A 12015-nucleotide genomic window follows, 5' to 3' on the forward strand; every position below is an offset into this window, starting at 1 on the left:
ACCCTCCACTAAGCCAGTGAATCAGGTGGATGGCACCCATGGGAAATGAGGTTCAAAGGGCCTCCCCAGGGTGTCAGTGCAACAGGAACTCTGTGTTGGTAGAAGGGAATGAGTCTCCCACGTCAGTATCATTAGGATGGAAAAGGGCGGATATCCTCTGCAATCATGTCATGGAAAAAAACGTTTCTGCAGGGCTGTAGCTGGTGTTAACTCCAGGCAAGTCATGCTTGTGGGAAAGAAAAAAAAAGACAACCATGTTTTCCTTCTTCCTTTAATCACACCATAACAGTCCTGAAAACAAAATTTCATCAGAGGCCACATTCCCAGCACACTCTCCCCCTGGTTCTCCATAGAGAGTGGCTATCTGCTCCCACGCGTGAAGGGAGAGTGGGCACTGCACGGGCACGCAGAGCCCCCCTCCTGTCTCTGGCCTCAGGCTTCTGTACACGCTCTGGGGTGGTGCTGGGGTCCAGGGCACGTCAAGGTGGAAGGCCATGTTCTAAGCCTGCCTGCACGTCTCTGCTTTTGTGGGGTCCAGAGTAGACAGCTCAGAGAAGGGGTATGGCCCTGCCTGCAAGAAGCTGACAGCCCGCACCACACGGGACAGTACTCACTGCCAAGGGTCGCGTCAGGGTCATTACACGCACGGACCCCTTGATTCAACCAGGAGGCTCATGGTATCTGTACCTCCCAACTGAGCAAATGAGGGTTTGGAGAAAGGAAGTGGCTGCAAAAGCTCAGGAGAGGCAGGAGCAACACAAAAGTCCCCAGGTCAGTGAAACAACATTGTAAGGCACCACCGTTCACAGTAGGTGTTCAATAGTCCTTTCTCTGCTCCCTTCTGTCCTACATGAAAGAGTTTCCCATGCCTCCACCTTTGGAAACCTCCATACAGGGGGCTTCCAACAATCCCGCCCCAGCTCATGTAATAAGCTGAGGACATTTGCCTGGGTAAGGCCATGGGACTCTCCTTTGCAGATTTCTGTCTGAACACAGAGAAAACCGAGGAGAAATTTGTGGAGCTCTGATAGTAACAAGCATGCACCTCCAGGACAAATGCCAGGCCAAGTCCCATGGGAGCTTGACGTGACTTTGCAGCAAAGCCTACCCCCTGTGAGGTTGCTTGGTGATCACCCATGCCAGGCAGCTCCAAGCAGAACACAGAGATGACTGATATTTTGCCTGGAGTTACACAGCGGGCTGGTGACATAGACCTTTGATTTTGCCATCCAGCACTCCCTCAACAAGAACACATTTCCTGGATGAGATAATTTAATTAGTATTTGTCCAGCACCCTGCAGTGAAAGGCAATCACCTATTCCTTCCATCCTCTGAAGGGGCTGAGTAATCCAGTCTCTTGATGCCACTTAATCTAAAACGTCTGGGTGACTCACCCTCCCTGCGATTTCCCTCCAGAGTATTTACTTTAAGAAAACATCCATTTACTCCCTAATTTAAACAATTCCTTTTGGTTTAAATCTTAAAGAAGCTACTTGGTTTTTGTTTTTGTACCTGTATTTGTTTGTTTGCTGTAGTTGTTTTTAAACTTATATATACATGTGTATATTTACAACCACATAGACATGTATGTATACATATGTCTACATATAGAATATAGAGAAATTATAATGGACCACATAATATATAATATATGGAAATTATATAAATATCAATATAAAGAGATTAGGATATACACATATATCGAGACATATATCATCTCTGCAGAGACCCCCTGACCCTGCTCCAACACGACAGCATCTAGCAATCAGCCCAGTTGGCTCCTCTAACCTTTCTGAACTGGCTGTGGCCAGAGAGATGCAGTCGGGGGTTCCTCAGAGTTATCCCTGCCTCCTTAGCATGAATCATCTTTGCACCACCTTTGTGTGCTTTGGGACCCTAACCCTACCCTCAAGTCTGCTGCCCACCCTAAACTTTACTTTTAGGTCACCCCAATTCCCCAGCCCTACCCTTCACAGCCCCATCTTCCACCAGGACCCACAGCTCAGCCCTGCCTTCAAAGGCTGCCCTAGACCAGTGACACTCTGTCCCAATCGCCTCCTCACCTGGCTTTATCCTGAAACTTCCCAGACTTTGCTTGAATGCACCATGGGCCTGAATAACAAACATTTGCTATAGTAAATCCCATTCCCCGCTTTCCAGACAACTTCTCCCTAACAGAGATAAGCTGCCAGGCAGACAGATAACAACTGGGATATGCAGTTATTAAGGTCAGATTTTAAAATGACAAAAGGATACATTTTAAAATAAAGCCCACTTGAAAATCAGCTTCCCTTCCAACTCAATTACATTCAGGCCTCCTGCTTGCCGAAGCTCCTTAGACTGAGAGATTCCAGCCCCCATTGGCTTCGGGGTTTTGGAGGAGCGTTGCCATGGCAACAGGGAAGGCCCAGACACCTGAAACAGGAAGTGGAGGACACAGTGCCTCTTGGTCTCTCAGGCACCTGGAGTGGCCAGCAGGGGGTGGGGGGGGTGGCTAGGAGGCAGGGACCCCCACAGCCAGCATTCCCACCTACTGTGGGACATTGTTGTGGAAGCTGAGCTGAAAGAAGGCGGGTAGGGGCAGCAAGGGAGCCAGCAAGTGGGCCCTGAGCGTCTGTAGCCTCTGAGGGGGATGAAGGCAAGGACGGTGGCAGATGTGAATAGTCACCTCCTCGGCAGGTGGCTACACTCTGCAAGCCCCTTTTGTATCTGGGTGACTAAAAGGGCTCCCTGATCCTGGTTGCTCCTCACCAGGTGGGAGTCCCAACACAAGCCAATTTCTGTTGGGGTCCTGAATGACCTGGATCAATGCTGACCATTCCTGGCCCCCCCACCAAGGCTCCCAGCTTTGGGCATCCCTAACAGACATCACGAGGTCTCCCTGAGGCCCTTGACATTGCACGTCACACCTTGGCCCTCCAGGGTACCACACCATAGAGGCCAACACCTTTACGATGCCACAAACAAACCCCTGAGCTCCAAAACGTCATCAAAACCTGTGTGGCACTGTTGCAAACCCAACCAATTACTCAACCTCCCATTATTTATATGACCAACCGGTGACTCCACCTTCCGTCCTAAGATGGGCTGAAACTCCCCAACTCCCACATCACACATGGGCCCCCGGCCACCCCAGTCCCTCTGTGGGGAGCCAGTCCTCCTCCCATGTGATAGCCGATGACCACTCCGGCATGTTCTCTAGCCCTCACACCCTCCACCGCTCCACACATGTATCTTTCTACCTGGTCCTCAAGGAGTACAGCCAAAGAATGCCATCACCCAGATTGGCAATCTCCCGAGAACACATTAGCCTTTCCTGACCCTGCACTGCCCCCAGCCAATGCCAGAGGCCAGGCTATTGCCAAGGGTTTATCCTGCTATGATGAGAGCCCACTATGCCCTTCATCTCTTGGGCCCTGATGAGTAGAGATGTCCTCCTCTCAAGTGTATAGAAATGTATGTGTGTGAGTGTGTCTGTGTGTGATTATATGAGCCTGTGCCTGAGTGTATGGCAACCAGTTAATGCCCCGACAAACACATGGGCCTTCTGTGCGGACCATTCCTGGGAGTGCAGCTAAGCCAGCTGAGTGGCTGGGCTGTGTAACCCCACCATCAGCTCCACACTGGCTCACAGTGACCACATCTGAGGTTCTCGGATAACTGTGCCAATACTTTGCTTCCTACATTGACCTCTCGGTCCCAATACCTACTAGATTCTTGACTTCACAAGCCTCCCCTTAACTTTGGGGGTTCCAACCCGGGGTAAAAGCTGCCTCCTCCAACCCCAAGTCTTCAGTCCTGAAAATCCTTCATAGGAGGAGAGAGGAAGAGGCAAGGTATTACTGGAAAGAGACCCCAGGCCTGCCACTCGCATGAGCACCAAACAAAACAACCAAATCCCACCCGGAGCTACGCAGCTTGTCTGCCTCTCCTTTCTTCCTCCACTGAGCTCTACTGCCCCCTGCTCCTCACCCTCCTCATGGTTCATTTTTCTGTTCATGGCTTTGTCTCACTCTTAGATCTGGGGGACACTGGCAGGAACCTTGGACTCTTGCCTCAGCCACAGTTACACCTGTCCCTGCAGTTGGGCTGATCTCAGCCCCTCCGGGAAAACACGATACCCTTTGCAGCCTCAGGCCTGCTTGGTTGGCTGTTCAGGGCCAAGAAGCAGGACCAGGTGGCGCCAGGGGCCCTGCTGTACTCAGAGACTGCATTAGCAGAATTTCCTGGTCGAAAAACTCTCTGAGGCTTCTCCACACTGTGCCACATGAATCCTGCTCAGAACACAGAGCCAGTGGCACCACTGCAGGAGCAGAGGGGGGTGGGGGCCCTGAGACTTACCTTACGCATGTCTTTGCCAAAGGTCTCACTGTAGGTTGTGCCAAGTATTTCAAACTGGACGTAGGGATTCGAGCTGTCCTCCCGAAACTCCATCACCCCTGTGAGACCAGTGATGTGGCCCTGCAGGAGAGAAGGAAAACTCATTGAGGAAAATATGGATGGGGTAAGGGATGGAATCCTAAAGACGAAAAAGGAGAAAGAAGTAGTCACCGAGAATGGGATGATCAAGATCTTAAGGAAGCAGTGAACAGGATGTAATGAGGACAGGGCTGCTAGCAGTCCTATAGCCCCAGAATAGGATCGACACTTCCCAGACCTCTGCTCACAGGGGACATTCCAAAGGCTTGCACTTGACATTCATGATAAGAACACCTGCTCCGTGCCATATGTCATGCTAGCAATGAGATCAAAGAATGACAGCTTTGTTTCCACCCTCCTAGAGCTTACAGTCTTCCCTTGCAATCTGCTCCAGAGGTCACCTGAGCTTGAGCCAAGAGGGAGGTCGAAGGTCAACAGAGCCATATCAGACCCATGGCAGTAAGTTACAGGGCAGCAAGCACGTGCCCTGGAGGCCAACACCATCTCAAGTCCTGGCTTTGCCGCCTGTGCCACCCTGGGCAAGCCATCTCCCATCATCTCCAGCCTGGAGTTAATGAGCTCCACATCACAGAGCCTGCAAGCATTGAAGGATGAAGTGTGTACAAAGCACGGTGTCTGACACAGACTGGATATGGTGGGTGTGGAAGACTTGCCCCTCTCTCTGGTGTTCACGGGGCTCTGTAGGAGCAGGTAGCCAAGGGGCTGGGGGAGCCTTCAAGCCTAGGGGGGATGTCATCAAGCCTTGATCTCCCATAGACTGTGAGCTGGGAGAGTCCCAGAGCCTGAGCTGGCCAGAGAGGGGCCCGAGCTCTGGCTCGGGCTGCAGTAAATTCAACCAACACCAGAATATTTTCACTGCTACATGACACCATGCACAACTGATTGGGACTACAACTCCTAGCCCTATAGATTTCCCTAAATGCTCTTCTGAAGCCTCTGAAAGCCAATTCACTCTAACAAGTCTGTGGATTACCCAGTTCACTCCAGATTCAGCCTACCATCTTGGTGTCGTGCCTCCGTGTGTGCAACACACCATCAATGCAGAACGCATGTGCACACACAGATCCACACACACACATACACAAGCTAAGGTCTTGGTAATCAGCACATGCACTAATGACTGAGACAGGCTCTCTTATGAACAGTGGCTATTTGGCACACATAAGTTGGGCAGTTGCCTCCGTTGTTTGCTTACTTATGACCTCGGGCAAATTACTTAACCTCTAAAAAGTCCAAACTCCTTGTAGAAAAACAGAGATAATAATAATAATAATAGTAATAATACATATCCATGACGCCCAGCTCCCAGCCCTCAATGCTGGGAAAGGAAGAGTGGCATAGAGAGAGGCCTGGGAAGGGCCTGCAGGGGCAATCACACAAAGAGCTAAGCTTCAGACCACCTGCTCAAGGGGGTGGGGTGTGTGTGCGCGTGTGCGTGTGTGCAAGGAAGGGCCTGTCCTAGGCTTTAGCCGGGCGGGTGTCCCCTTATACACACCTTTTTGATTGTGTCCAGCATGGACCTCCCTCCATTCCATGGCTTGGTGGACTTGCGTATACAATTCAGGCTTGCCATGCTATGCCATTTCCGGTCCTCCAGCTTCCGGTGGAAGGCGTTGGCCAACATCAGGACGCTGTCATACAGGTAGAGGTTGGAGATCTGCAAACACAAAGGCAGTGAAACCCTTCCCACTGATGCATTTTCAGACATGGAGAGAAACCAGCAGAGGGCTTGGGTGATCCAGGGTGCCAACACTAACAAGCGGTGCACAGGATCTACACCACAATCCTCTAGCTTCATCCAAAGACTGGGCCAGGCAATGGAGTCATAAGCAGAATAAGAACTAGCCCTGCTTCAGGAACTAGAGTGGGAGGTGGATGTATCCATCAATAGGAGAACCAGCATGGTCAGCACCATGGTTGAGACTTGCACACAAGCTTTGTGCAAGATTGGAATGGGGCATCTTGCTTGGGTGACACAGGATGGGGGAAGGATGGGCAGAAAGCTTGGTCTAGAAGGATTCGTAGAATAAAAGGCGGGGAGCATTACAGGGAGGCAGCATTATGCAAAGGCACGAAGGTACAAAGAAGCAGGGTCAGGTAGGGCAGGGTCCAGCAGCACTGCCCGTGAAGGATCAGATATGAAAGATTTTAGGCTTTATGGACCTTACAGTCTCTTTCACAGTGCTCAACTCTGCTGTTTTAGCAGAAAAACAGCCACAGACAATACATACCCAAAGGATGTCTTAATAAATCTTTATTAAGAAATAAAGATTGAGATTAAATTAGATTTTTAAAAAAATAGGCAATGAGCTGGATCCAGCCCAAGGACCACAAGTGGCCAAGCCCTGGGTTACAGGGACTGAACACAGTACCAAACGTCTGCATCAAAGGGTATAATAGAGAGGAAGTGGGATCAAGGGGGAAGCAGGGATCAGGGATATAGCCATGTTGAACCTTGTGGGCCATGCTAAGGAGTAACAACATAGGTGACTTTAGAGAGAAGGATGCCATTGGTGGATCTGTGCCCAGAAGTCAGATCTGTGTCTTAGAAAGATTGCTCTGGTCCCCAGATGGGCCTCAGGTAAATGGTGGCCTGACACTAATGGTGACAGCTTATGGTGATGGAGATTCTAAGCCCACAGAGCCTGCTCTGCAGGGGCATCACCACCAGCCAGGGGATGCATTTGGGGATTGCAAGTGTGTACATATGAGAAGTACCCCCTGCTGAGCCGTCTGCTATGGAGAGATGGTTCACAGAAGACACAAAGCCCACCTCAGAACTCCCAAGAGCAGGAGTGTGAGGGAAACGTTGGAACAGTGGTGAGGAGAGCAGCACCATAGCGCTGGTATCCAGGGATGGGACAGGTCTGGCTCACTGTCCTAATGGCAATTCAAGACCCTGATCTGCATGAGCCTGAACACCAGCACCTACTCTCTCAGGGGCCCATCCAGAGCCCTCTGCAGGAAGGAAGGCAGCCCTGTGCTTCACATCAGCCCACTCCTCCATGGGGATGTCATGGAGCACAAAGGGAGGAGAGTAAGGTGAGGGGGTGGGGAGGAGGTAATATCCACCCTTGTTCAGGTGTGTGGTCCCTCCTGGGTAACTGTTGCACAAACAACCATCAGCTGAAGTGGGTCAAGGGGACGATTCTCTGCACACCTAAGCAGCAAGGTGTCTGCTAAAAATATTTCAGAAAAACAAAATCACTGGATATAAATAGGAGAATGTGTCAACCTCACAGGACTCCCAGGAGAATCAAATAAGATCCTTGGTCTGCAGAAAGAACCCCTACTGCCTCCCAGCCTTATCTCTCACCACTCCCCAGTATGGCCCTCATACCCCCAGTACCTACTCGCCTTGTTCTCCACCTGCAATTTCTTTCCTCATCTTGGACTGGGTGCCCCCAAAGCAGAGCCCCAGACAAGAGCTTGGGTAGCACCAACCACCCTCTGCAACTGACATCAGCGGTGGGCTACAGGAGCTAGTGCAAGACATCAAACCATTTGCTACATCGTGACTGTCCAGCAACTCATGCTAACACCCCAGGGCGTTCCTGCCACAGCATGTCAAGCAGAGCTGACCACTTCTTCTGCAGGTGTCCGTGTGTCCTGGCCATGCCTGCAGAGCCCTGTCTTATCCACCTGCAACCTGCGCCCTTACAGCAGGCACAGGAATGCGGGCCACTAAGGCCTGCAGAGGAAGGGGGTGGAGGATGGACAGGCGATGTTTCAGATGTGGCAGGAGTGTGCCTGGGATGACTGAGCACTGCTGACTGAGCCAAGGCTTCAGGCCGAGGGGAAGCAGGAATTTCAGTGGCTGGCATCCTGTTCCAGAGGCCCGCGGTACACAGGGGCTCACCTAACAGCAGAGAGCAGTCATTCCCATCACCGAGAACCCACCTCCCATCCTACAGGGAACACCAGAACTGGGTCTCCTATCCCTGGAGCCCCGGGGGCACATTTCCCCCATGAGAAAGACTAACCCACTCTCTGTGCTTGTCAGATCCCCCCAGCTCTCAGGAGCTCCTACCACTGCAAAATGATTGTTGACATGTCCACCTCCCCTCTGGAATACAAACTCATGATGGAGATGTTGTGACAGGAGAATGCCAGCTACGTAGAGTTGGCTTGGTTTATTTTATTTTTTCCAAAAGAATAACTCAAAGCTGAGAGTCCTTGATAATGTGAAGATTTCTCTTCTCAAGACATTCATGGGTCTCCCAGCCATCCACTCCTAGCTCATGCTATTCAACCAGCCAGGACCCTTTGACCCACGTTATGTCCTATGCACACACGCACACCACTTGGGACAGCACCACCCCAGCTGTGACCCAGACTAGCAGCCAACGGAATATCCCTTTTTGCCTCCGGCACCTCTATTCACAATGAATTAAGGTACTTAACGAGTGTATGAATGCAGAGAGGCTGGCAATGAAGAGGCAAAAACAGGATGTGACTCAGAAAGGCTAAAGGAAGCCCTCAGTCCTCCCACAAGTATGTCTTCTGGGAAGGGTGAATGCATTTCAGGTCAAATAAACAAGCTTTCAGTTCAAAGGCTTTAGCAATGCTCTTTTCCAAATAGACATATCTGGAAATATATACATATATGTTACAGATATAACTTATACATATACATAAATGTGTACATATTCATATATAACTTGTAAATAACATATATATATATAACTTTTCTCTTATCATCTCTAAACACGGCATCCAGCACCAACCATATGGTTGGCATATGGTTGGTGCTTAATGTATACTTGATGGATGGATGGTGGATGGATGGAAGGATAAATGGATAGATGGATGAGGGGATGGGTAGGTGGAAGCGGGGAGGGGCAGATGGATGGAAGGATGGAGGGGGAAATGGATGAATGGACAGACAGACAGATGGATGGATGGATGAATGGAGGAGGGATCTCTTGCTAAGAGGATATACACCGATCTTGGTTCCCCAAAAGAGAAAACAGTAGGAAGAAGAGACTGGCCACCTTCACTTTGACTTGGGAGAGAACTTCCTTTGTTCAAACACAACTTGCTTCTCATTTACAGCCTATTCAAAATGCCTTCTTGACCCCCACTTGGAGCTCCACCTTCTCTCACTCCTGTCCCTTCTCTTGGTAAGACGCTATGTCAGTACTTCTCCCTGCTGTAGGCAGACACTAACACCCTGTGTTGATCTGTGGCCCCGTCTCTGCTGTCCAACCTCAGCATCCTCACAATTAGGTGATCTGCCAGGGTCACCGGTGGGGATGCAAAGAAAGGGAACTACCCTTCCAGTCCAGTTGTCTGGAGACTGGAGATAGGACCTTCGGGGGAAAGATCAAGAGCAGATAGTAGAAAGGCACTCTGCTTGGGGCTCCATCTGAGTCCTGACAGACATAAGGCAAGCCTTTTCTCAGGAGAGGTGGGTGGAGACCAAGTGTCAGGGCTTGGTCATGATGAGCCCCTGAACCAAGAGGAGAGGTCTGGAAGGAGAGAGACTCCCAGCTGCATGAACACTCACTCACTGTTGGGCTCGAGGGGCTAACAGCCCAAGCTGAGCTCCAGGCCACAGGGACAGAGAAAAGGGTCCTGGTTGAAGGAATCCTTGCCTCTCTCCCTCACTTCTCAGCTAAGGCACAGCACAGAGCTCATTCACAGAAGACAGACAAGCAGAGCAGGTACTGTCACTATTTAAACCTTCATCCCCTCTGGCTGGCCTACGGACACTGCAGCACAAAAGTGACAAGGAACCAAAAAAAAAAAAAAAAAGCATTTCAGGTGAAAGTAGACCTGAGAAGCAGAAGACAGACCAAAGATTGAAGCCAAGAGCATGGCAGAATAAAGACCTGGATGCAAAGCAAAAGGCCTGGAACCAGGTCAGAGATGCCAGAGGGAGTAAAGTCAGAGGCAGACAAAAGCCAGAACCAGGCAAGGGGCCTGAGGCTGGAGCCCGTGGCCTCCATCCTAGATGGGGACAGAGATGGAAGAGAGCCCAGCTAGTTCAGTTCACCACCCTAGAGATGTATGCCTGATTCCTCTTTCCATGCCACACCATACGACACCAACTCAACTGTGTGTGCAGCTCAGCGGGGTGGCCTGGCAGGATGAGCAGGAGCTTTGGATTCATCCTAACCTGGGCCAGCTTTGTTCAGGGCCATTCATTCCTCCAGTGCATGGATCTAGCAAGTGCTAGATCTAGTAAATGCTTACTGAATGGGTGACTTGGATCTCCACTTGCACTCACTTGTAGAGTCATGTTGAACAAGCCTTTTAAGGCTCTGGATTCATCTCGATGACAATCAAATCCAATGGATCAATGCCCCCGGAGAGGTGCAGTGGGGGTGGCCCTGACTTACTTCCCTGAGAAATGTGGATGGTAGTACTCCTGTGTGCCAGGTACTGTCCTAAGCTCTCTGTATGCAGCTTTATTTTTGGGGGGAGCAGAGATAGGAAGAAATGGAGGTGGGGGAATAAAGGATCCAGGCTCCTGACTTCAATGTGGATGGTCTGAGAGCTCCTCCAGGGTGTCCCGTCTCTGAGCCCAGCACAGGTCTGGTACACAGAAGCCTCAGGACCACTGGGAAACCAAACTTGTACCTGCCAATACCATTCACCCTCTCCTCCAGTGCCCCTTGGTCTGAAAGCTTTTCAAGGGCGAGCAGGAGTCATATCTGGATTTTGCAGCTGGTGGCTGGAAAGTCTGAGCAAAGATCCCCCTGAGCATTACATGCCCAGCTTGGCCCTAAAGCTGCTCGCCTGGACACGTGTCCCTGGTCTCCTCCTGCCCCAGCAACGAAGTCACAGCTGCCACTGCCCCCGGGCCTGAGCCAGGCCTTCCAGGGCTGCCTGGGCTGAGGTGCTGCAGAGCTGCCTGTTATGGGAAAGGCCACTTCTCTACCCCCAGCGTGTTCCATAAAAGGTACCAACACAGGAAGGTCCAGAGTGGGGGCCTCACTATGCTCTGACTCGGGTTCCTGAAAGGGAGGTGGCTTGGCCCACTGCAGGTGAAGGTCTGACACTGGCACCGCAGGGCTGGCTCAGCCACAGGAGTCTTCTACACAGCCCGTCCTGCAGTAAGACCATCCAGGTGGGCAGGAGAAAAGGGGAGGCAGGCAGAGATGACTAGAACAGGGGCAGCTGCAGCCCAGCCCGGCGGGGGCGGGGGGGGAAGCACCACGTTCTATACTCTGCCACCTGTTACCTGCCCCTGCCCAGACTTAGGGGTTTCAATCCCAAGGACGCTTCCTTACGTCCTCCCTATGTGATGACCTCCCACAACCACAGCATGGTTCAGCTGCCCTCATTTCTCTCTAGGGAAAGAGTAACCACTGCTTACCTCATCTCCCAGCCTTGGGCCTTCCCCCTTCCCCCCCTGCACAGAGTTGTCTCTCTTGGAGGCACATCCTACCCTGACACATCGCCAAGGACTACACCCCCATCCTTAGTACCCTGGCGACTACCCTCTGCTCTGACTGAACTCTAACACTTCTCGCCTCCCACCCCTCCCCTCAGACACACTGAACTCTGTCCCTGTTCTCCTGGGCCTCTGGGTTTCTGCATATGCCATTTTTTCTAACTGGTACATGC

At 51.3% G+C, this 12015-nt stretch overlaps 1 protein-coding gene across 4 annotated transcripts in view; it reads right to left on the reverse strand.

The window, feature by feature from the left end:
- Nucleotides 1-12015, reverse strand: part of GRID1 (glutamate ionotropic receptor delta type subunit 1) — a 717476-nt gene that overhangs the window by 208226 nt on the left and 497235 nt on the right. For all 4 annotated transcript variants that reach the window (XM_027597138.2, XM_027597137.2, XM_027597141.2 and 1 more), the window contains 2 exons: nucleotides 5936-6097; nucleotides 4342-4461 (listed from right to left, as the gene is read on the reverse strand). In XM_027597138.2, the coding sequence (XP_027452939.2) occupies nucleotides 4342-4461; nucleotides 5936-6097 (282 nt within the window). The remainder of the gene's footprint in view (nucleotides 1-4341; nucleotides 4462-5935; nucleotides 6098-12015) is intronic.

This window comes from Zalophus californianus, chromosome 15 (genome assembly GCF_009762305.2).
Source record: "Zalophus californianus isolate mZalCal1 chromosome 15, mZalCal1.pri.v2, whole genome shotgun sequence".
NCBI classification, from domain to species: domain Eukaryota; kingdom Metazoa; phylum Chordata; class Mammalia; order Carnivora; family Otariidae; genus Zalophus; species Zalophus californianus.